General features: G+C 51.0%; 1 protein-coding gene across 3 annotated transcripts in view; it reads left to right on the top strand.

Moving 5' to 3' along the window:
• The window catches only part of TMEM51 (transmembrane protein 51), a 55,802-nt gene extending 37,719 nt beyond the window's left edge, over positions 1 to 18,083 (top strand). The window contains exons 1-4 of one of the 3 annotated variants that reach the window (XM_055331693.1): positions 8,453 to 8,470; positions 10,423 to 10,497; positions 14,249 to 14,779; positions 16,960 to 18,083. In XM_055331693.1, coding sequence (XP_055187668.1) covers positions 14,439 to 14,779; positions 16,960 to 17,371 — 753 coding nt within the window. In that variant the 5' untranslated portion in view covers positions 8,453 to 8,470; positions 10,423 to 10,497; positions 14,249 to 14,438 and the 3' untranslated portion in view covers positions 17,372 to 18,083. Of the gene's footprint in view, positions 1 to 8,452; positions 8,471 to 10,422; positions 10,498 to 13,426; positions 13,482 to 14,248; positions 14,780 to 16,959 lie in introns of those variants that run through there. The other 2 variants (XM_055331692.1, XM_055331694.1) reach the window with 2 other exon arrangements.
• Positions 18,084 to 23,384: the final 5,301 nt, after the last annotated feature.

The raw sequence follows: 23,384 nt of genomic DNA on the forward strand, positions 1-23,384 counted from the left end.
AGAGAGAGAGTCATGTCCCTTCTACTTAAGAACCCTTCCTGAGGGGCACCCCCGTGACTCAGTCAGCTAAACACCCAACTCCCGCTTTCAGCTCAGGTCATGATCTCAGGGCTGTGAGATCAATCCCCACATCAGGCTCTGCACTGGGCGTGGAGCCTGCTTAAGATTCTCCCTCTCTCTCTCTCTCTCTCTCTCTCTCTCTCCCCCTCTCCCTCTCGGTCTGCCCCTCCCCCTTCTTAAAAAAAAGGAGGGGGACCCTTCCTGCAGGTCCCCTTCCCCAACACACAGTTCTGCTCATGTCCCATTGGGTGGGACACAGTCGCGCGGCACAGCTGGCTGCTCGAGAGGCTGGTAATGTCCTTTATTCTGGGAAGGCCTGGGAAACGGAAGCATCGGGAGTTTTCTTCCGATGGAGAAAGGGCAGAGTGCGTATGTGGAGCCGCGAGCTAGCAGAACAGAACCACCCCACTGGGACTGTCAGGCTGGTGAGTCAGCATTACCTGCTCCTCCTGCCTCACTCCAGCACAGGTGGGAGAAAGAAAGACCAGGTGAGCTGTGCGGGGAGGTGAGCCAAGTCGTCCAGGTGCCGTCTCCCTGCAGCCTGCTGGCCCTGGTGCATCCCAAGGCCATCACCCTTTCCAGCACTTAGCTGGGGCCCGACTGCCATTTACAGGCCCACGTGGCCCAGAGGAAAGGCAGCCAAGGTGTTGCCCCCCCCCAGGCCCCTGAGAAATCCTTGTGCACCCCAGAGGTTTCATCCGGGGGCTCATCTGTGGATGATGGGACTTCAGTGTCATGCGGGGGCCACAAAGGAGGCACAGTGAGCCTTCAGAGACGGGGGGGTGGGGGTGGGGGTGAGTATAGAATCCAGATGTCACCTGGGCCTCAACACGTCCCTCAACCCCATGGGGTGGACACTGCCCTAAGTGCCACCAGACAGGCGGGCGCACCCACCGCGCAGGGCTGTGCCAGCCCTCCGTGTGCTGCTGGGGGGGTTACAGTAGCACTTTGCTCCCAGCCACTAGGAGCCACACGGAGAGGAGGCTGGGGAGCTCGGGCTGCGGACGGCACCCAGTCCTTCTCCCCTCGGGTCCCAAGTGGAGGAGGTGCTGCCACCAACAAGCTCCTCCATGGGCTGCCGGCCTGTCCCCATGTCCTGCCCGCCCCGCCCTAACCTCCGCTCCAGCTTTATGATTAAACATCCCAGCGTCAATTATTTACACTATGTCCTGATGACTATCGGGGTTGCAGGGGGCCCGGTGACTCACGCGGGAAAGTTGGTTTATTAAGGAAGGGAAATAACGCGGAGGGAAACTACCACCTGGCCCCAGAGCCTGAGGTCAGCCTAGGAGGGGCTGGAGGCACCCGGGGTACCGGGAGGCGGCTTTCCGGGGGTTGCGGGTGCCAGGAGGGGGATCCCCGCGGGGGTGCGGGTGCCAGGAGGGGGATCCCCACAGGGGTGCAGGGCGCGGACAGGGGGCCTTCCGCCGGGGTGTGGGGTATGGGCAGGGGTCTCCCCGTGGGGTGCGAGGCGCCGGATGCGGGGTGCTGGAACACACTAGCTCTGCGCTCAGACATAGCCAGCGCGACTCTCTGCTGTGCCGTTCGCTGGGTGACTTCGAGCAGGTGCCTTTACTTCTCTGAACATCTGTTTCCTCATCTGTGAAGTGGGGATGACTCTAGAAACTTTCTCATCAGGGGTCTTGGGCATGTTAACTATGTTAATAAATAATACATTTAAAAAATAAGCATATTGGGGCACCTGGGTGGCTCAGTCCGTGAAGCCTCTGCCTTTGGCTCATGTCATGACCCCAGGGTCCCTGGATGGAGCCCCACATTGGGCTCCCTGCTCAGCGGGGAGCCTGCTTCTTCCTCTCCCTCTGCCACTCCCCCCAGCTCATGCTCCTTCTCTTGCTCTGCTGTCTGTCCCTCTCAAATAAATAAAATCTTTAAAATTAAATAAAAATAAGTATATTAAATAAATCATAGAAATAATAAGTCTTTGATATTTACATATTACATAAATAAGATAGACTAAATTATCTAAATACCATTAATAACCGGAATGCCTCGGTGGCTCAGTAATTGAGCATCTGCCTTTGGCTCAGGCCATGACCCTGGGGTCCTGGGATTGAGTCCCACATCGGACTTCCTGCAGGAAGCCTGCTTGTCCCTCTGCCTGTGTCTCTCTCTCTCTCTCTCATGAATAAATAAAATCTTTTTTAAAAATACCATTAATAACAATCATAATAAATGCATGAAAGCAGCCAGCACAGTGCCCGGCGCTTGGTTAACGCTCAGGAGACTGTCCACTGTTGTTGCCACGATCCCAGAACGTGACAGTTGGGAAAGGAATTGGGGGTGTCTTTCAGAGAAGGGACTTCCTGAAAACCAGAAGCAGGAGGAGACGGAGGGCTCGAGAAGGCAGGGGCTTCACGCGGAGCCACAGGTAGCCAGGGAAGAGGGGGCAGGGAGAGGAATGGGCAAGCTTGAGCGGATTCCAGGAGGGCGCTTGGCAGAAGGTTTGGGAACCACTTCTGTGGAAGCAGCATCACTGTGGCTAAAAAAGAAAATGTCCAGATATGGGCAGGATAACCGCGCTGGGACTGTGTCCTCCCCTCCACAGTCAAGGGCAGCCCCGACGAAGGCCTGGGAGCGGGGAGGGCTCTGTCGGGCCGCAGGGGATCCCCCCCTTCCCTGCACACCTCCGGCCGTGGTTAGGAACCCCCCAGGGAACGACCCCAGAAAACAGTCGTCTGCCTAGCTCTGTGCTGAGGGCTTAGAGCCACCAGGAGAGGGGGAGAATGCACCCCTTTGTTCCAGTTTGACCCCAGCCGACTTGGAACAAGTGCAGGCTTGCCTCCCGGAGAAACCTCGGGTTAAAATGTAAACCGGGTGCAGGAGGGCCGGGCTGCCCAGCCTCCCTGGAGCTGGCACCGAGGAAGCGGCGAATTCACCCCGGGATCCATTCTAGCAGGATCAGGGAACCGGCCCGGGGAAGGGAGCTGGTGGGCGGGCTGACGGTCCGCGTGCCGGCAGGCCCCGGGGAAGGCGTGCGGCCCGCCTGTGGCTGCTGCGACAAAGGAGCCCCGACGTGGTGGCCGCTTACTCTCTTGCGGTTCCTAAGGCAGGAGCCCGCGGTCAGGTTGCACGGGCTCGCGGGCTCACGTCAGCAGCTTTGCGGGGCTCGTTCCTTCTGGAGGCTGAGGGGCAAAGTCCCCTCCTCGCCCGCCTCTGGGGCCCAGACGGCTGCACCCCATGGCTCACGGCCCCTCCCCGCCTGGCTTCTGCCCTTACAGCTCCTGCTTCCTCCTCTGACCTTTCTTGCCTCCCTCTTCTGAGGACACTTGTAATTAAATTGGACTCACCTGGATAATCCCGGCTAATCTCCCCATCTCAGGATCCTTAACTTAATCACATCTGAAAAGTCCCTTTCGCCCTATCAAGTTAACAGTCACAAATTCCAGGGATTAGGATCTGGATATTGGTGTGTCTGTAGGGGTGGGGTTAGGGGGTAGGGTCATTGCTTAGCCTCCCTCACGCCCTCTCTCAAATTCTGAAAAACACGGAGTGAGTGATGGCAAACAGCCCCCAGCTGAACCCCAGATTCCTCTCTGTGCCCAATTTCAAGGGCCTTGAATTAGCCTCTCCCTCCACCCCCCTGCTCGGGGCCAGCTAACCCATCAGGAGCCGTTACTCTGACCTCGGTGCAGCCCCGCATTGATTTTCCACCTCCGCTGGCCCTAGAAACAGCCGGGCAGGCTCCTGCCTCAGGACCTTGGCTCTGCGGTTCCCTGTGCCTGGAAGGTCCTTCGCCCAAATACCCTCGGGGTTCCCTCTCGGGCCTCCTTCAAACCCCTGCTCAAATATCCCTTTCTCAGTGACTGTGCTCCCTGAGCAGCACACTTAGAGTCCCCACCCCGGTGCTCCCTACCACCCGGCCGGGCGGCAGCATCATCGCTCCCAGCTCGTCCGCCCCACCCAGCGTTCTATAGTTTTCTCCAACAGGTGGTTGTCCATTTTGGCCATTCCTTTCTCCCCGGCACTCACAGCAGGCCCCGGCACATGACAGATACTCTGTTAATGTTTCATTGAGTGAATCCCTACATACCCGAACCCCCAAACTTTGAGCCCATAATGCATAACAACCCATGAGGTCATCGGAGTCCAACTCCCCCGACAGTGGAAGTGGACGGAGGTGAGAGGTGGCCTCTAGGCCAGTGTGAAGTAGCCGGGCTGAGACGGGAACACAGCCGCTGGCCCAGAGCCCACCCCGGGGACCCCACCGTGTGCCAGGAGGAGTCGATACTCACAAACACATCTCAGCTCCCTCATATGAGCTCTCCCCTCTGCCCGCCTCTCCTTGTTGCTGCAAAATGCCTCCTGGGGAGGAGGAACAAATGAATCAGGTCAATGTCCAAATTGACCTTCTGCACAAGGACACAGGCTTTGTGCACAAAGTGCCCGGGTTCACACAAGCCTGGGCAGCAGCCAGCACACTGACCCGAGCAGCCAAGTTGCAAACGCTCCCTGTCCGGGGCTGTGACATCTCACCAGCTTCAGAGCAGGGGTGGGTGGGGAGGGCATAACAGGTGCCACTGCCCTGCCTTGGTGATTTTGGCTGAAAGGCTGGTTTCCCCTACTGCCTTGTGGATGAGGGAGGTTTGAACGAGAAGACCCTGCACAGGTGCTCCCACTTACACACTGTGGGTGAGACCTGGGGCAAGTTTCTCAACCTCTCTGGGCCTCGTATATTCGATGATACTGTGGACGGAAGTGGGGATAAGAGCACCGCCTTCATGTGATGCTTGGGTGGAATAAATGAGCCAACCCATGCAAGCACGGAGTGTGAGCCCGGCACACACACTGGTGTCCAGGAAATGCCAGCAGATCTACCTGTTGCCGGCTGCACGCCGGGGCCAGGTGGGGTGGTGGTGCCTCTGCTCAGCCCGGCTTCTCAGAGTGGGAGGCCACTGGTGGCCCATCCCCGGAGCCCGGAGAGGGATCAAGATGTCAGACTCACTTTGAGTTGATGGTGACAGGAGCTCTGGTTGCTGCCCTGCATCTCATATGGACACCAGACTCTGTCCTGGCAGGGGAACACGCAGTGATGTCATATTTCCCAAGAAATATGGAATGTGGCTGGAGCCCTTGAGACTGGTTCCCCAGTGCCAGCCTCGTAAATAGGGTCACACGCCAGCCACTTGCTTAGAGAAAGACACTGCGTCAGGCGCCAGGAGCCTAGATACCTGGCTTGTTAACTCGCCTCCTCTGTTCCTGGCTCCTGGAGTCTTCAGAATGAACTGGACTTCCTTAATGTCACCAACATTTAAATGAATTAGCAAGGAGCCTGGAGATGCCAGGTCTTAGAAAATTTATGGACATCTTCTGCAGGGAAGGGGGAGGCTGCCTTTCTTTTCTCCGCAACAAGTGGTGGGCTCCGGGAACCGTCCTGTCTCCCAGCTCTGTGCAGTGTCTCAGGATGGATCCGTCCCACAGATCTCCTTCCTCGCCTCCCACCCCCAGACTCCATCCAACGTAGATTTACATACACCTCGAGGCTTGGCAAAGCTGCTGCTTTTTTTTTTTTTTTAAGATTTTATTTATTTATTTGAGAGCAAGACAGGGAGCACGAAAGAGAGAGAGAGAAAGAACATGAACAGGGGGCTGGGTGGGGAGGAGCTGAGGCAGAGGGAGAAGCAGGCTTCCCGCTGAGCAGGGAGCCCAACTCGGGGCTCGATCCCAGGACCCTGGAAGCATGGCCTGAGCCAATGGCAGACACTTAACCAACTGAGCCCCCAGCCGCCCCAAACTGCTTTATCTTCCTTCCCCCACCTCCTTCAAAGCTAATCTGTTGCTCTTTCTGTAGCCTCCTGTTAAGCCCCATTTTAGCAATACCGCCTGGTGGTTAAATGCATGGGTCTTAGAATCAGACACACCTTATCCCTGCCTTGCACCAGCTGTGGAACTTAGGACACGTTACCTTACCTCTCTGAGCCCCAGAGGCCTTCTCTGTAAAACAGAAATCGTAGCTATCAAGTGATTGTGCATTCACACAACCACGTGAAGGAGCTCAACACAGGGCCTGGCACAGAGTCCGCATCCAATCCAGGAATGGCGGGACTCAAGTTCTCTACAAAGCCATTTTAGGGGGCGCCTAGGTGGCTCAGTGGTTGAGCATCTGCCTTTGGCTCTGGTCGTGAACCTGGGGTTCTGGGATCGAGTCCCCCATCAGGTTTCCCCGCAGGGAGCCTGCTTCTCCCTCTACCTATGCCTCTGCCTCTCTCTCTGTGTCTCTCATGAATAAATAAAGAAAATCTTTTTTAAAAAGCCATTTGGAAGAAAGGCACACCTGTTCCCCCGGTGCCTTCGTGATGACATACCTCCGAGGATGAAGTACGGCGCTCACCGCGGCCTGGCCGCCCGGCCCAGGGAGTGGTGGGGGCGAGGGGAGGAGGTGCACTGCAAAGCCAGCTGGATTTGATGGGGCACCTCGCCTGCTGCTCGGAGCTGTGTCCCCGAGGGCAGGTGGCGTAACCTCTCGGAGGCTCACGGGTGGCGGGGCTAATCATTCCTGAGGGGCGGCTGCGGCTGGTGCTTGCCTGACCCTTCCCGTAGCGACTGCCCTGCCTAGCAGATTCCTAAGCATCCCTTCTTGTCCTCTGCCCGCGTCCACTCTCTCTAGCCCAGCAGCCCTCTTCCCTCCCCTCTACCTTTACGACTCATTTGCACAGTGATCTTCATTTTTCCTGAATGCTCAGTCCACAAGAACGTCTTCTAAGAGAATGGGAACCTGACACCTTTGACCTTGGTTGGTGGGAAGGTGGCCTGAAACTCCCCGGCAGGACGGGGACGGCAGCAGTGGTGGCGCCCAGCGCCTTTCTTCCCCTGCATGGGACCGGAACTTAGTGACCAGAGTGACTGGGGCCTGGGCCCCACTGAGTTCTTCCTTTGTGATGGGCATGTGGCCTGGTTCCCTGGGAATGCAGCTGGGGATCCCTTTTATGGGATGCCCGGTGCCCAATTATGCCTCTTGGCAGGAAGCGGCTGGGGTGCAGGGAGAATGGTCAAGGAGCTCCTTTGTGCTGGGGACCCATCACGCGGCCAGGCACCTCCGACCGCCGAAGTCCCTCCCGGGCCAGGCAGCAGGGCCGGGCGCCCCTGGGACTGCGCCTTCCCTGGGCCGGGCGACGGGCTCGGTGGCCACACGGGGTCCTGGTTCCTAAATCCTCATAGAATTTCTGGGATTCAGCGGGAACGGGGCACGGGAAGCCTTGGCCATCACTTGGGACCCTTTGCTCTGCCTCAGCTCCGACAGCCCCGTTTGGTTGTTTTCTTTCTTTCTTTTGTTCAATTTTATTCAAAGCGTTGTCTCCGTATTAGATCCACAGAGACTCCAGGGCGGGTGCGGGATGGGCGCGCTGGGGTCTCAGCCAGGTGGAGGGCTCTCGTGTCCAGGGCTGTGACCGTCCACCCTCACCCCAGAAATCCCTGCTGGCTCTGGTCAGCCAAGGGTGCAGGTGGGGGGGAGGAGAGCTGCTGCCCAGAAGGGGGCAGTTTTGGGGCTCTCACCCCTGCCGACCTCTGCCTAGGAACGCCAGGGAACCCAGAAGGCTCAGACTCCACCAGGGAATGTTGGTAGAGTCGCCTCTCGGTCACAATCACATTTAACCTGGGCGCCTCTCCCACCTTGCTGGCAAATGGTTTGCGTTACGGATACTCCGGAAAGTTGCTCCAACCCATCCTCTCTCCCTCGGGGCCAACCGTGGCTAGGAATTTCCCGAACTCGATATGGGACACGGGTCAAACTTTCTACCTTGCCAGATATTCATTCTACCAATAGTCACTAAGCACCTGCTAGGTTCCCTAACAAGAACTTTCATTCAGGGAGTTTAAACTCCAATGGGGGAGCCAGGGAGCAAACAGGAAAGCAAAACAAGACTATTACAGATTGTAAGGTAATGTCATCCAGCCATGGGAAGACACCAGGCCTGGGGTTTAAGGATAGCCGGGTGAGGGAGGGGCACCCTATATAGAGTGGTTAAGGAAATCCTCATTGAGGGGGCAGCGTTTGAACTGAGAAACAGAAGTAGTAAAGAACTAGCCAGACCAAAGAGACAGATGGAAGAGAGTTTCAGGCATTGGGAACAGCAAGTACAAAGGCCCTGTGGCAGAAAGTGCTTGGTGTGGGGGAGAAACAGAACAGAAGCCACCGAGAGTTGGTGAGCCAAGAGAGAAGGTGTGAGAGAGGCAGGAGCCAGGCCAGTCTGGTGGGACTGGAGGCCACAGCAAAAGAGTTTGGAATTTATGCCAAGAGTGGTGGAAAGATGTTGACGGGTGTTGGAAATTCCTGTTACAAAGTAATTCAGCCATTGAAGACGGTGTCTATGAGATATCTGCGCAGTTTAAGGACTAATGTGATGAATAAACACCCACATGTCGTTTGGTGTTACCTGGCTGGGAGCTTCAGGTAAATGGAAACGTGCTACGTGTGCTTTTCTGCTCAGCATCACATTCGTCAGAGTGGGCCGCGCTGACGCACATAGCTATGGGGGACCCATGTTCGGGGTACACATGGCTATGTGGTATGCCCCCGGATAACCCTGTCATGGCTTATCCTTTCTCCTGGTGCTGCATGGCCTTTTTGATTTTCTTTTTTTTTTTTTAATTTAATTTAATTTTATTTTATTTTATTTTATTTTTTTAATTTGATTTTCTAATGGTGAACCAATCCTACATTCTTGGAATAAACCCAACCAACGTGATTGTGATGTATTATGTAGTCATCTTTTTAAATTTATTTTAAATTTATTTATTTACATTCAATTAACACATAGTGTATTCTTAGCTTCAGAGATAGAGTTCGGTGATACATCAGTTGCATAGAACACCGAGTGCTCATCACATCACATGTCCTCTTTCATGCCCGTCACCCAGTTCCCCCATCCCCCCCCCCGTCCCCTCCAGCGACCCTCACTTTGTCTCCTGTGATTAAGAGTCTCTTACGGTTTGTCTCCCTCTCTGATTTCATCTTGTTCTATTTTCCCCTCCCTTCTCCTCTGCTCCTCTGTTTTGTTTCTTAAATTCCACGAGTGAGATCATATGATAATTATCTTTCTCTGATCGATTTACTTCCCTTGGCATAATACCCTCTGGTTCCATCCATGTCATTCCAAATGGTAAGATTTCATTTTTTAATGGCTGAGTCATATTCCATGGTATGTATAAATCACACCTTCTTTATCCATTCATCTCACGACGGACATGTGGGCCCTTTCCATAGTTCGGCTATTGTGGACATTGCTGCTGTGAACACTGGGGTGCAGCTGCCCCTTCAGATCACGACATTTGTATCCTTTGGGGTAAATCCCCAGTAGTGCAGTTGCTGGGTCGTAGGGTGGCTCTGTTTTTAACTTTTTGAGGAAACTCCACACAGTTTCCAGAGTGGCTGCACCAGCTTGCATTCCCACCCACGGTGCACAAGGGTTCCCCTTGCTCCGCATCCTCGCCAACATCTGTTGTTTCCTGACTTGTTCATTTTAGCCCTTCTCACTGGCATGAGGTGGGATCTCACTGTGGTTTTCACTCATATTTTCCCGGTGCCGAGTGATGTGGAGCATTCTTTCATGTGTCTGTTGGCCATTTTTCACGTCTCCTTTGCAGAAAAGTCTGTTCATGTCTCCTGTCCCTTTCTTGATTGGATTATTTGTTCTTTGGGTGTTGAGTTTGATAAGTTATTTATAGATTTTGGATACTAGCCCTTTACCTGATAAGATGTCTGCAAATATCTCCTCCCATTCTGTGGGTTGTTTAGTTTTGCTGTTTCCTTCGCTGTGCAAAAGCTTTTTATCTTGATGAAGTCCCAATAGCTCACTTTTGCCTTTATTTCCCTTGCCTTTGGAGGCGTGTCTAGCAAGAAGTTGCTGCCACAAGAAGTAGCAAGAGGTGGCTGCCTGTGTTCTCCTCTAGGATTTCGATGGGTCCCTGTCTCACACTGGGATTCCATTTGCTTATATTTTCTTGAGGATTTTTGTTTGTGTGCAGACAGATCAGATTGGCCTGTCATTTTCTTTCTTGCCTTGTCCTTGTTTGGTTTTGGTATCAAGGTTCTACATTCCTCATAAAATGACTTAGGGGAGTGTTTCCTCTCCTTTTAGCCTCCGGAGCACTTGTAGAAGATGGATAAAATCTCAGAAGGGTCTGGTGAATGCAGCTACCAGACGGTCATCCTTCTGCGGCCCTACTTTTTTTGTACAGCATCTTGGCTTCTTCGGGCACAACTTCCCTTACATGTGCCCCAACCCCAACCCGATGCCATCCACCTCCACCAAGAAAAACAGAGAAAACACATTCCTTCCCTATGAGCACCCCAAATTGAAATGCTCACAGCTAACTGAGAAAGCTGTTTCTGGTTTTTTGCAGAGGGATCCTTAACTCAAGACTGTAACATGAAGAGTTGTTTTCAGGCCTGCCCCGAGTGCCCCCAGGTAACAACAGGTAGGTGCTTCTCCTAACTGGTTAACCACTTTACATGAAAACCCAGGTATAGGATCCCTCACTTATTCCTTGGGCCCAACTGGAACATGAGCCGTGACGGATCCAGCCAGAGGTAAGTCTGGCTGAGCTGGGACCCCGGTCTGCCCGCCAAGGCTGCTCTGTTTTAGGGATGTGTTGGAAACTATGTGGTCCAAATCCTCTAAGCACAAAATTAGCTTCTTTCCATATTTTTGAAAGGGAAAGAACACCTTACTAAATATAACATGGGTCAACAAGCCAGAAACAAGATAAATAGCCACCAGCTGTAGCTCGGGAGCTGGGTTCCACACCCCTGGTGAACCCACCAGGCTCCTGGTCTCCTCCCGAGGGAGGGCCGAATCGATGGGCAATTTTAAGCGACCATTGGACGCCCAACCCTGCCACGAACCCGAAACACAAAAACTTTTATTTCATTTTTTTATTCTAAAAGCAACACATACACATTTCTGTGTTTCCAGTTGTTACTCTCCCAGTAAGAGAAAATAATCATTCTAACCGCACCGCACAGAAGACAACTGAAAACACCACGGTATGCATAATTTGAGAGTTTTGAAATTTAATATATACACTAAATAGTGTTTCCCAACCTTTTTTCTCCAATGTTGTCCCACAAAGAGTCTTTTTAGATATTGTTTTTATTATGTGCCTACTTCACCCCCCCACCCCATGAAATTTTAATGCTGCAGATAGGCTCTGTGTCTGTTTATGTATTGCAGCGGGCCATAAACCATTGTAATATCTAAGACTATTTTACACCACCCCCAAGAACGAATTTTTGCCCCCATTAAAGGTCGTCTCGCCCCTTTGGGAATGCAAGCTTTAAATACTATTAAATAACAGACTTTTCTATAAGAACCTTCTATGTGCTTAGTCACCTATCATTGTAGGTGCTTTATGCACATTTACACTTATCATAACTCTCCTATGAGGTGAATACTTAGAAAGCTTTTATCTCCACTTTACAGTTGTGGAAGCTGAAGCACAGAGAGGTTAAGTAACTTCCCCAAGGGCACACAGCTGGGAAAATTCAGAGTGAAGATCTGAGCCCAGGGAGCCTGGTTCCAACGTTGATGTTGAACCACCAAGCTATGTTGCCTTGGGCCAATACATTCTGATTAAAACTAGTTCAAGAAACAGAAATAGAGTAACAGGTACACTTCCCAAGCCCTCTCTATTCTCAGAAGCAATCATGCTAAATTTGGAATGTGCCATTTGTCTGAGATTTTTACATACATGTTTGCACAGATGAAAATCTTTTGTCTCTTGTTTATTTTAACATAAGGAGGATCACCCAGTCTTCCTATATATTCACGTATCTAGATCTGTATATAGAATTTTTTTAAAAAAAATTAGAATCATACTGAACATACTGGGTTGTTGTTTTTCTTAACCTTGTTTGAATTTAAAATGTATCATTAGCTGGCTTGAAACTATAATTGAACAAGCACAGGTACTGTATTTTATTTAACCAGATACAGATTATTGGCTTTTTAAGTACTTTCTAGTTTCTTGCTACTATAAAGCTACAATGAATATCCTTGCCTGGCACATAATTCTTAGAAGTCAGAATTATAGAGCCCAAGGGTATAAGCATTTTTGTAACTTTTGATCCATAAATGCCAAAATTTGCCATCTGGAAAAATTGTCATAGAATTGCTTATCCCAACACCATTACTCACACCGGCTATTATCGCCTGTTTTCAATCACTGACAATTTAACAGGCCCAAATGTCTGAATCCTGACATTTTCATCTGTCAGTGACTCTTACCAGGGGCCTGTTTTACTCATGTGAAGGGTAAGGCAAAGCTTGAGTCCAGAGAGCAAGGTGGAAGGTAAAAGAGGCACCGATCAGTGGTCTAGAAAACTGGCAGCCTAGGGACAAGGCCTACCTGTTGGGCCCCTAGCCGGTGGTCAGTGATGGGCTTTCTCATCCCGTGCTTCCCGCACCAGCCTCGAGATGCACCTCTACACCAGTGAGCCCTTCCCCTCCTCTGGCCTGGTCTCAGATCCATTTGGCAGAACAGTTAAACCCCTCGTCCTTTCCCTTGCTGGCTGTGAGTGATATTTGAGAAACAAATACCCTTGTGTGTATAGTGGGCTTTTCAGCTGACCCAGTGCAACTGTCTGCAGCAGGATGGGACCCCCTGGGCAGTGCCCTGCGTGCTTACACATACACGTCCCCACACCAGTATGCACGCATATGTGCATAGGCACAAATGCACCCAGCACGGCACAGTCAGGGTGCAGACCCTATTATATGAAATGGGACCTCTCTCTCGCACCGACTTTCCATACGCCCTCCGGCCTGAGTTAGGACACCCACCTACCAAATTTGTTTCTAGACTTTCTTCCCACTCTCTTATTATCCCTTGTAGACTTTTTCCTGCTGGCCTGGAGGCACCACTAACCCTTAATTTGCTCACTGGTGGTCCATCCATTGCCCAACGCTGCTTAGCAGATGCGCAGGAAATATTTGTTGAATGAAAAAGAGAAGGAACAGACCTCAAGCCAATGAAGGATATTATCCCAAATATTTTTAGAATATTTTTTTTAACAAAGTGGCCACATTCAGATCGAGCCCGTTGTTTGATGAGAAAATATCTCTGCAGCATTAGATTTCAAGTGGCCTGGTTAGCCGTCCTTCTGGAAAGATCGGAAAGAATGCGGAATTGAAAATAGGACCTTGCCCATCCAAACATCTGTTAGGCTCTACTGTTCTGCAAAGGTCGCTGTCCTGGGAATAATGTATTGAGGAGCAGTCGGCCAGGAAGGGCGCTGCTCGCTGGTCCTCCTGGCCCCTGAAAGTATTCTGAGCCCAACCTTCAGGTGACCTGCTTCTCTCGCCCACTCTCCCGGCCGTGGAATCCCAGGACCGTGGGCTGCTCCCTTTAGCACAAGGTCTCTGAGCTGCTTCATGGGAAGAGTTTCTTGGCCAGCCGCTAAGGTGAGGAATAGCCATGATTTTGCCCCTTTAAGAAAAGCAAAACTCTGTGTAGCTGAAGGGAGGCGAGCCCTATTCTGGTCTATCCTGCATCTGATGCTGCAGATGTGTTTGGAGCCCTGCTGTATCCCGGCGCAGGGATGGGGGAGATGTGTCACGGGAAGAGAGAGACTGGCCACAGTCGTCACTGGGGGCCTGTGGGAGCCCACAGAAGGGGCGGCTGAGAGTGTGGCTTGGGGTCGGGGGGAGGGACCAGAGAACTGCAGAAGTGCTGGAAGGGCGAGGTGAGAGATGGAGGCCGAGAGGCGGTCACAGGTGTGATTGTAGGGGACCGGATTTCCCACCCCAGGAACCGGGGAGCCCCAGAGGGTGGGGAGCAGCCCCGCAGGCGGTGCGGACTGGGACGGATCACCGCCGATGCCCGTCACCCTGGCGATGTGGGCCCCGTCCTTCGCTCCGAGCTGGACTTTACTGCACTTCCCTAAATTCCACAAAATGTTTTCAGGACCCGACCTTTCTGGCCTCCTGCATGGAAAGGTCTGGCTTTTCCTTTTCGGGTGGGGTAGGCGGGTCCGCCGTCGTCGAGCCACGGGCTCCCGGAGGAGCCGGCGCAGCGTGAGACATCTGGAACGCATCGACGGCGAGGCCCCGCCGAGCCCGTGGCCCGGCCCGCTCCGAAGCTCCACCAGGAGTTAGGGAGACAGCCGCTGTGTTCCCCGAAGCGGCCTGAATCCCTACTGATCTCCCTCTCCTTCCTGCTTTCCTTCCAGAACTCTCGGCCGCAGCTGTCCACGCGGGAGGCCCCGCATCGGCTCGACAGCGGCCCTCGAGAGCGCGGCTGCTGGGTCTCTAGTGTGGCACTAGGGATTTTGTTGTTCTCGCTGCTGCTGCTGCTGCTGCTGCTACTCTCGTTTATTTATTTTCTTTCTCTGAACCGGGCCTCGCCCTGCTCCCAGTGGCATGATGGCCCAGTCGAAGGCCAACGGCTCCCACTACGCACTCACTGCCATCGGCCTGGGGATGCTGGTTCTCGGAGTCATCATGGCCATGTGGAACCTGGTGCCCGGCTTCAGCGCCTCCGAAAAGCCGACGGCCCAGGGGAACAAGACAGAGATAGGCAGCGGCATTCTCAAGAGCAAGACCTTCTCCGTGGCCTACGTGCTGGTCGGGGCCGGGGTGATGCTCCTGCTGCTCTCCATCTGCCTCAGCATCCGGGACAAGAGGAAGCAGCGGCAAGGCGAGGAGATGGCCCACATCCAGCACCCGCAGGGGGTCGAGCCACGCACCACAGAGGAAGACAGGTGAGGCCCGGCCGACTACCCCCTATACACGCACACATGCCTGACCGGGGGACGGGGGGTGGACACACTCATAGGGTTCACCAACGAGGCTATTTTAGTCTGGGAAACTCTGCCTTTCTACTCCCCCACCCCCCCCAAGACTCTGTAAAGCAGGGTACAAGTTGCCAAATAACTTCATACTTCTATCTCAGAGTTTCCCAGATAATGTCGTATGAATGGATTAGGGGCGTATCGAGATTTTGACACCTGCAGGGGAGCTGCATGGGGCGCCAGGGCAGCCAGAGCCTCCAGACAGGGCCGCTTGTCCATTCCCTCCGGCATGCTGCACTGCTGTACATGCTTTGTGCTGGAAGGGTTGGGAAGTAGAGTTCTATTTGACCAGAAATGCCAGGAACGCATGTAAGAGGCAAACGATAAATTGGGGAACACATGCTGAAGGCTGACATCCCTATTATAAAAAGAGCCCGACGAATGAGTATGACAGGTGAACACACCAGGAGGGAAATGGACAGAGGATACAAGCAAGCCTCTCATAGATGCTCAGACAATACATGTTCAACCTCATTAGTCACGAAATGCAAAAAAAGAAGGTGTCATTAGTCTTTGCCTATCTCAGTGGCCGAGACGGACAGCCCCCGGCGTTGGGAGAGCTGTGGGGCACTGGGTCACCGATGCGGGTGTTGACTGACACCACCTTTCTGAAGACCAGTTTCACAGTGAGAGGAGGTATTGAAGATGCGTGTCCCTATCTGTTCTGTTCCTAAGAGTTTACCCTTGGGAGAAAAATCACACAAGTGCAAAGGGGTTTGTGCCTTGGGCTTATCAGAGCATTGCTTAGAATAGCAAAAATGGAGAAACAGCCTAAATAGCCATCATTCAAGCTACAATCTGGCACGCCCATCAGTGGCTGTGGCACAGCCGTAGCTGATCTATAGTTGTTAACTTGGGACCACACACACCACGTTGAGAAAGGGAGGTTATAACACAGCATCTCTGGTTCTAAACGCATCAAATGTTGCAGCTGTGGGATTAGAGGGAGGTTGGGAAAAGTGTCCAACAGAAGGTTAACGGTGGTTGTCTCCAGGTGGAAGGAGTTGGGATGGTTTTATTGTTTTTCTGGGCTGTTTAGATTCTCTATGACTTTGTCATCTTTCTAGCAGGAAGGGAGGGGAGTTGTTTTTAGTTTGGAAAAACTAAATCCGTTCTCTGATCATAAAAGAGCATGCATGCACAGTCGAGAAAACTTAGGAAATACAGAAAAGAACAAAGAAGGAAAATCAAGTCACCCTGAACTACCCACCCTAGCCATGAGCACACACATGCCCAAGGGCAATGCATGCAGGGTCTGGACCAACCTGGTAGGGGGACGGTGATGTTGGCCATGATCGCCGCACAGGGTCAAGTGTAGAGTCCTAGTAAATGGCTAATGGCCTGACTCCCTATATGTGTGTAAAGAAACAAAAACAAAAACACCCCTGGCTTTCTGGCTTTTTTCTTTCAACGGTCAAATGAGAATAAGCCTGACGATAAGACCTTTGAGCCTTATAGTGAACTTGGAAGACAATATTATAGAATAACTTGAAATACATAAAATTTTATAACGGAAGTTCCTTCTCTACCTGGGGACAAGCATTTTGCCTCAAATCAGCAGCTGTTTCACGCATGTTTATGTGGCCTTTGGCCAACGGACGCAGCTGGGCACCAGAACAGCCCATCCGGCATATGGTTGAGTGTGAGCCTGAAAAGCAAAGGGGGTTTAGTACTTCCTTGTGTTACGGCTTCCAGATAATCCAGGGTAGTCCCTGTGGTAACTGGTCTCCAGTTCCTGCTCTACCCCTTCCTAAATACACGACCAAGTCAAATACATAACCTTGATGTATCAGTTTCCCCTTCTGTAAAATGGGTGTAAAAATAGTACCTAACTCCTAGCCTTGTTAGGAAGATGAAAAGTGGTTGATGTGTGTTACTTAGTACTTCGTGAAAGTACTTAGAACAGTACCTGACTCACAGCACACAGTTGAAGTGTTAGCTTTCGTTACTTCTGGGACCCACTGGTTGTTCACAAGGCTGGTGTATGAGGACCCAGTGCTGACACAGGATCCGGAGTTCATCTCCTTGTGACTTTAAATGCGGACTGGGCACATGCTAACGCTCTCTGTGTTGGTGTTGGTGTCTTGCAGCCAGGAGGAGGAGGAGGAGGAGGCCTCCTCCAGGTACTATGTCCCCAGTTACGAGGAAGTGATGAACACAAACTACTCGGAAGCGAGGGAGCGGGACCAGAACCCGAGGATGAGCATCTCTCTCCCCTCCTACGAGTCCTTGACGGGGCTTGATGAGACGAGCCCCACGGGCGCCAGGGCCAGCGCGGACACCAGCCCGGGAAACCCACCCGACAGACAGAACTCCAAGTTGGCCAAACGCCTGAAGCCGCTGAAAGTTCGAAGGATTAAATCCGAAAAGCTGCACCTCAAAGACTTCAGGATCAACCTCCCCGACAAAAACGTCCCTCCTCCCTCCATCGAGCCTTTGACGCCCCCGCCGCAGTACGATGAGGTCCAGGAGAAGGCTTCCGACGCCCGGCCACCTGACTGACGGGCTTGCAGGTGTGTCCCTCCGGGCGCTCACCCTCCACACCACGGACCCCCGGGGAAGCCACTTCAGCTGCAGTTGAGAAGCGGAGGGGCCGGACGTGTACAGATTGACGGGGATGGGGACGGGGGGTGGGGGTCCTCTGACAAGGGACTGACGACGTCCGCGATGCCACACGTGGCAGGTGCATTGGAAAGAGCTGCCTCCGCGGAGCTGGGGACGTGGACCCCGTGGGGGGCGCGGGGCACCCCCTCCCCCCGCCCTTCTTCCCCAACTCTTGAGTTGCTGGCGACAACACTTCTCTTTCCAATCAGGACAGGACACCTAGCAGCTGGTTTAGGTTGTGATTTTGTTTTGCTTCCACTAGGACTGTTTTGTTTCAAAAAGAGAACAAGACAGGCCTTTTGCTTTCTTCACCGGACTCCTGAGCCTCGGGATGGAGATGTGACTTGGTTTTCTGGAAAGGATGCGGGGCTGTTTCATGAATGAAGCGAAACAAGGAGGCTGATGGACGAGGTGGGGCTCTCTCGGAGCTCCTGAAGCTGTTGGTTCTCCGAGGGCCCAAGGCCCGGGGGTGCATGAGATCAGAGCCTCTACCGGTACGCTTTCCTGGTGACTCCTGCGTAAGGGCGAGAAAGGAAAGCTGTAGATGTTTTATTCCTTCTAAAATGCTGTGCAACTGAGCTTTTTATAATAAAATATTTTATATGTAGTACATTTGGGCACTGAATTCCCATGGATGGCAGCTCTTCATAGGGAGAAACATCACTGATGATAATAATTGCTAATCTGCACAAAACAGGTCATATCACCAGGCACTGTGCTAAGTATTTCACGTACGTTACCCCATTTCATCTGCATCCTGGTATCACTGCCATTCGGTAGGTTAGCCCGCAGAGGCTCAGGTTAGGTAAAGTGCCCCACGTCACATCGCTAGTGAGTAGCAGAGCTGGAGTCTGAACCCAGGCCGTCTGGCTCTAGGGCCTGAGTTCTTTCAACGCTCTACTGTGTGACTCAGCGTAAAGGGCTTTTTCAGACTTGGAAGGAGGATCTGTGCTTCCCAAGAGCTGGGGCTGCACCATCAAACTGAATGCTCAAGAGAACATTGTGGCTGTTTAGACAGTAGCTCCTACCTCCCTAAACAACCTCCCAACATCCCCCTCCTGAAACCCGGCCCAGAGGGGCTGTATGCTCATGCAGGCCAGGTCAGCATGTCCTCACGGACAGGGCAAAGTGCCTGCCCTCTGGAGCCCAGGAAAGCAGTTCAGCTAATGAGAATGCCCAGGGGCCTGCCTGCTGGCTGCGCAGAGGAACAGTGACGTCTGGGGTCTTGCCCATGGAGTGGGAGTCTGGGAAGATACACCTGAGTCCAAGGCTGCCTTCCCGGTATTGCTGAGCATGAAGTGGAGTCTGCATGGCTAGGAGTAGAGTAAGTTCTGGGGCCCTGAAAGCTTAGTAGGGAAGGGGGAGCAGGTAAGGAGTGAATTACCTCCTTATCTCAGATAGTCAACAGGGTCTAAATTCCAACCTTTCTTTCACTTTACTTATGCAAATCCATCTGTGACAAAGGAGCTGCAAGGACCTGCCTGGTGGCTAAGACACCAGAGGCCTGGTCTGGTCCCAGCCCACTGCCTGCCGGCCTATGGCTCTCCATGTATCTGTGGGCTGGGCCTGTTCTTTGCTTATTCTTTATGCTTCCTCCTGATGGGAAGACTGGAAACAGAAGGAAAAAGAAAAGGAGACTAGCAGGGCACCTGGGTAGTTCAGTTGGTTAAGCCTCCAACTCTTTTTTTTTTAATTTTTTAAAAATTTATTTATTCATGAGAGACACACAGAGAGAGGCAGAGACACAGGCAGAGGGAGAAGCAGGCACTGTGCAGGGAGCCAGATGCAGGACTCGATCCCAGAACCCCGGGGTCATGCCCTGAGCCAGAGGCAGATGCTCAATGCTGAGCCACCCAGGCGTCCCTAAGCCTCCAACTCTTGACTTGGGCTCAGGTTATGATCTCAGGGTCGTGAGATCAAGCCCTGGCTAGACAGAGCTGTGTTAGAGCCCTACGTTGAACTCCATGCCCAGTAAGAAATCAGCTGGAGATTCTCTCTCCCTCCCTCTGCCCCTTTTAAATACATCTTTAAAAAGGAGAACAGCAAGGTTCCAAATGATAGAAACGTCCCTCAATGTGGGCTGTAGTAGATCATCCTGCAGGGCGTCTGCCCAGCCTAGACCCTCCTTGAGGGAGAAAGGTTGGGGGGCCTGTAGTGGGCTGGATGGTAACCCCAAATGATAATCAGGACCTAATTCCTATGATCTGAGAATGTTACCTTACAAGGTAAAGGTTTTGCAGTTGTGGTTAAGTTAAAGGTTTTGAGATGAGGGTATCCTGGAATATCCAGGTGAACTCTATATGCCACCCACGAGTGCACTTACAAATGAGAGATGGGGGACACCGCACAACATGGGATGAAACATCCTGAGCTCCCAGTGACACTGTTAAACATTCACACAAATGCCAGAACTGGACATCTTCACCTTAGATGAGCAGTTCTCCCCCAGGATTAACTTTGCTGCCCAGGGGCCATTTGGAATGTTACAGTGGCAGTAAGGGGGCTGCTTCGGGCATCTGGTGGGGCCAGGATGCTACTAAACATCCTACAGTGATGTCAACCACCCAGGTTGACAAATCCTGCCCTAGACATAGGAAGATCCATTCTCTTGGGCAGTGAGAACTCTGAGGGTAGAGCCTGGCCACCCAGAGTCAGCTCCATCAAAAACCAAGAAACACTATCCTTGAGGATCAGCCTGAGTATGATATTTATGATTTTCCTTTAAGGAAAAAAAAAAAACTGTCACTTTTACAAAGTGTCCCCAATCCAGAACTGTAAATCTCATTCTCTACAGCATGATATAAATAGGTCTCTCCTCTTTTTCTCCATCCCCAGTCCCTGCTCTGGGCATTAAAACTCTCCACTGAAATTTATTAACTATCATTTAAAGGATGTGGGAAAGAGAATAGTCAGTAGTATTTACAAACCCAAATACATTTTTAAGAAGGTTTAGGTTACTTAAAAGGCTAATGAAGGCTATATTTCAAAATAAAACAACTAGGATATAATTTGGGAAGCAAAAATTACAGCATGATCTTTTCTGGAATGTAATTCTTCTCAAAAAAAAAAAAAAAAAAAAAAAAAAACGATGTCCGTAATACAGTATGCTTCTCAGGGATGAGCTGGGCTCAGTACCGTATAAACTTTGAGAGGTGCATGGAAACTTCAAACCCAAAAATGTTCTTACTCTTTATCCTCAAGATGTCTTATTTTAGAAAGCATCTTGGCAGTTGTGTCCAGTCAAGAGAAATTATTAGCATCTACTTTAACAAAACACAAAAGAGGGAAAGATAATGTAACAACGTGGTAGCAACTAGACAAACTGTAAGCAGGTGTTTATAAGAGAAAGTGTGTGAATACTTGATATAAGCAAGTGAATAAGTGCACCTGCCTCACCTAACTGTGGGACCCCCGGGTGGCTCGGTGGTTGAGCATCTGCCTTTGACTCAGGGCGTGACCCCAGGGTCCTGGGATCGAGTCCCTACTTCTGGGATGGGTCCCTATGTCTCCCTCTGCATACATCTCTGCCTCTCTCTCGTGTCTCTCATGCATAAATAAATAAAATCTTTAAAAAAAAATAAAATACAATTGAAAAATGGAGCCAGTTAAATAAAAAGCTGCATTTATTGTTTCTGATGAATTAGCTCTCTTTTTAAAAATCGCATTCATGTACTAGTCCACCACCGAGTGGGTTGTTTTAATTCAGTACAAATGCAGCAGAAAAAGAGATATGGGGGAAAAGCCATGAGCCGTAACTTTAATGAATTTTAAAGGTAATGCGAGGTTTATTGAAAATATCCAATTGATCAAAATGGCAAAGAAATGCGACCCCAAAAAAGCTGACTACTATATGGGATAAAACTTGATTGTGATGTTTATTTTCCAAGGTCAGAGGGAAAAAAAAATTGAATGCGTTAAGTTTTCCCATTGGCCTGAAAGCAATAAAAATTGTCCATTAATCTTCCTTTAGGCCAATAATAGAACAGTCTCAAGGGGCAGAGTAGGAGCCAGAAATAAGACTGGAGGGGAAACGTAGGAGAATGTATCTATGGACATGTTAGGAACAGGCTGTCCTATCATTGTGATTCGTGTATCCTTGAATTCTCAGATGTGTACATTTTTATACATCCTTTCATTGAATAAACATTGGGTTAGAAAGGAATATGCAAGTCAGGGCTTTTTCGACTCTGGCACTATTGACCCTTGGAGCTGGATGACATCGATGACATCCCCATCGGTGGGGAGCGTGCTGTCCTACGCACCATTGGATGTTTAGCGGCAACCCCGGCCTCTCCCAGCTAGGTGCCAGTAGCCTCTCCCACGTGTGACAATCAAAAAGTCTCCAGACATTGTCACGAGTCCCCAGGGATGCAAAATATCCCCGACTGAGAACCAGAGCTTGAAGTCTAGTGGAAAGAATGTGGGATGGGAAATTGGAAAAAAATGTTATCGCTCAGGTTGTAATTTCCATGTTTGTCAAGTGAAGATGTTGACAGGTGCCTCGGGTGACAAGACTCGGGAGAGCCCAATGAGCAAACTATATGTGCAAATGCTACAAAAAGTAGAGTTTTGGGCAGGAAGGCTCTAGAGCTCATCTAGGGATGAGCTTCCTCGTACAGAGAAGGAAAACTAAGACGAAGATGTTTACCTAAAGACTACCCCAATGGGGTACAAACGTGGAGGGCTGTAAATAACGATTGCGTGGTTTCCACGGGGAAAAACAAAGGACACAGAGCCCATTTCAGCGGACCCCTGAGATGGCATAGTGTGACACTCAATCCAAATAATGGCTTCAATGGGCTGGGACACATCTACAACTTTTTAAAAGATTAATACATTGGTTTTGAGAGAGAAAGAGAGAGAGAGAGAGAGCATGGGGCGGGGGCAGAGAGCAAGAATCTCAAGTAGACTCCCCACTGAGCACAGAGCCCCACGCAGGGCTCAATCCCATGACCCCGAGATCATGACCTGAGCCGAAATCAAAAGTGGGAAGCCCAACTGACTTAGACACCCAGGCACCCCTGCAGATCTTTGAATCAAAGATTCCTAATGAAATTTTTTAAAAAATTCATCAGTCACCTTGGCAGTTGCTTCTCACTTTGAATATTGACACATAAAAAGAAAGAACTGATCCTTTGTTCTGCCTTTCCTGAACAAGCCGTATTTTATGATAAATAGTGAAGGAAAACCCTTCTTTCTCAAAGAATTCTAGCTAATAATTACCAAATGAATAGCAATCAGAAAAGTCACAAAACTTAGCAACCCCAAAGGAAATAGTGGATCTAGAGAATGATATGCAAAAAAAAGCTAAAATTGGGGCAGTCCCAGTGGCTCAGCGGTTTAAGTGCCTGCCTTCAGTGTAGGGCGTGATCCTGGAGACCGGGGATCGAGTCCCATGTCGGGCTCCCCACAAGGAGCCTGCTTCTCCCTCTGCCTGTGTCTCTCTCTCTGTGTATCTCTCATGAATAAATAAATAAATAAATAAATATCTTTAAAAAAAAAAAAAAAACTAAAACTATTAGTTAAAAAGTTGATGAGTCCCAGTTCCATCAACGAATGAATGGGTAAACAAACTGTGGTACCTAGATACAATGGAATATTATTCAGGAATATTATTAAAAAGGAAGACAGTTCTGACACCTGCTGCAACCCAGATGGACCATCAGGGCATGATGCTCAGTGAAATAAACCTGTGTGCTCAGGACATGCAGATTCTGTATGATTCCACTTATGCGAGGCTCTTAGTCAAATTCACAGACACAGAAAATAGATGCGTGGTTGTCAGGGGAATGGGGAGCTGTGGTTTAATGGGCGTGAAGTGGGGCACCTGGGTGGCTCAGGGGTTGAGCATCTGCCTTCAGCTCAGGGCGTGACCCCGCATCGGGCTCCCACTGGGAGCCTGCTTCTCCCT

Source organism: Nyctereutes procyonoides, unplaced genomic scaffold, assembly GCF_905146905.1.
Source record: "Nyctereutes procyonoides isolate TBG_1078 unplaced genomic scaffold, NYPRO_anot_genome, whole genome shotgun sequence".
In the NCBI taxonomy this organism is placed as follows: Eukaryota; Metazoa; Chordata; class Mammalia; order Carnivora; family Canidae; genus Nyctereutes; species Nyctereutes procyonoides.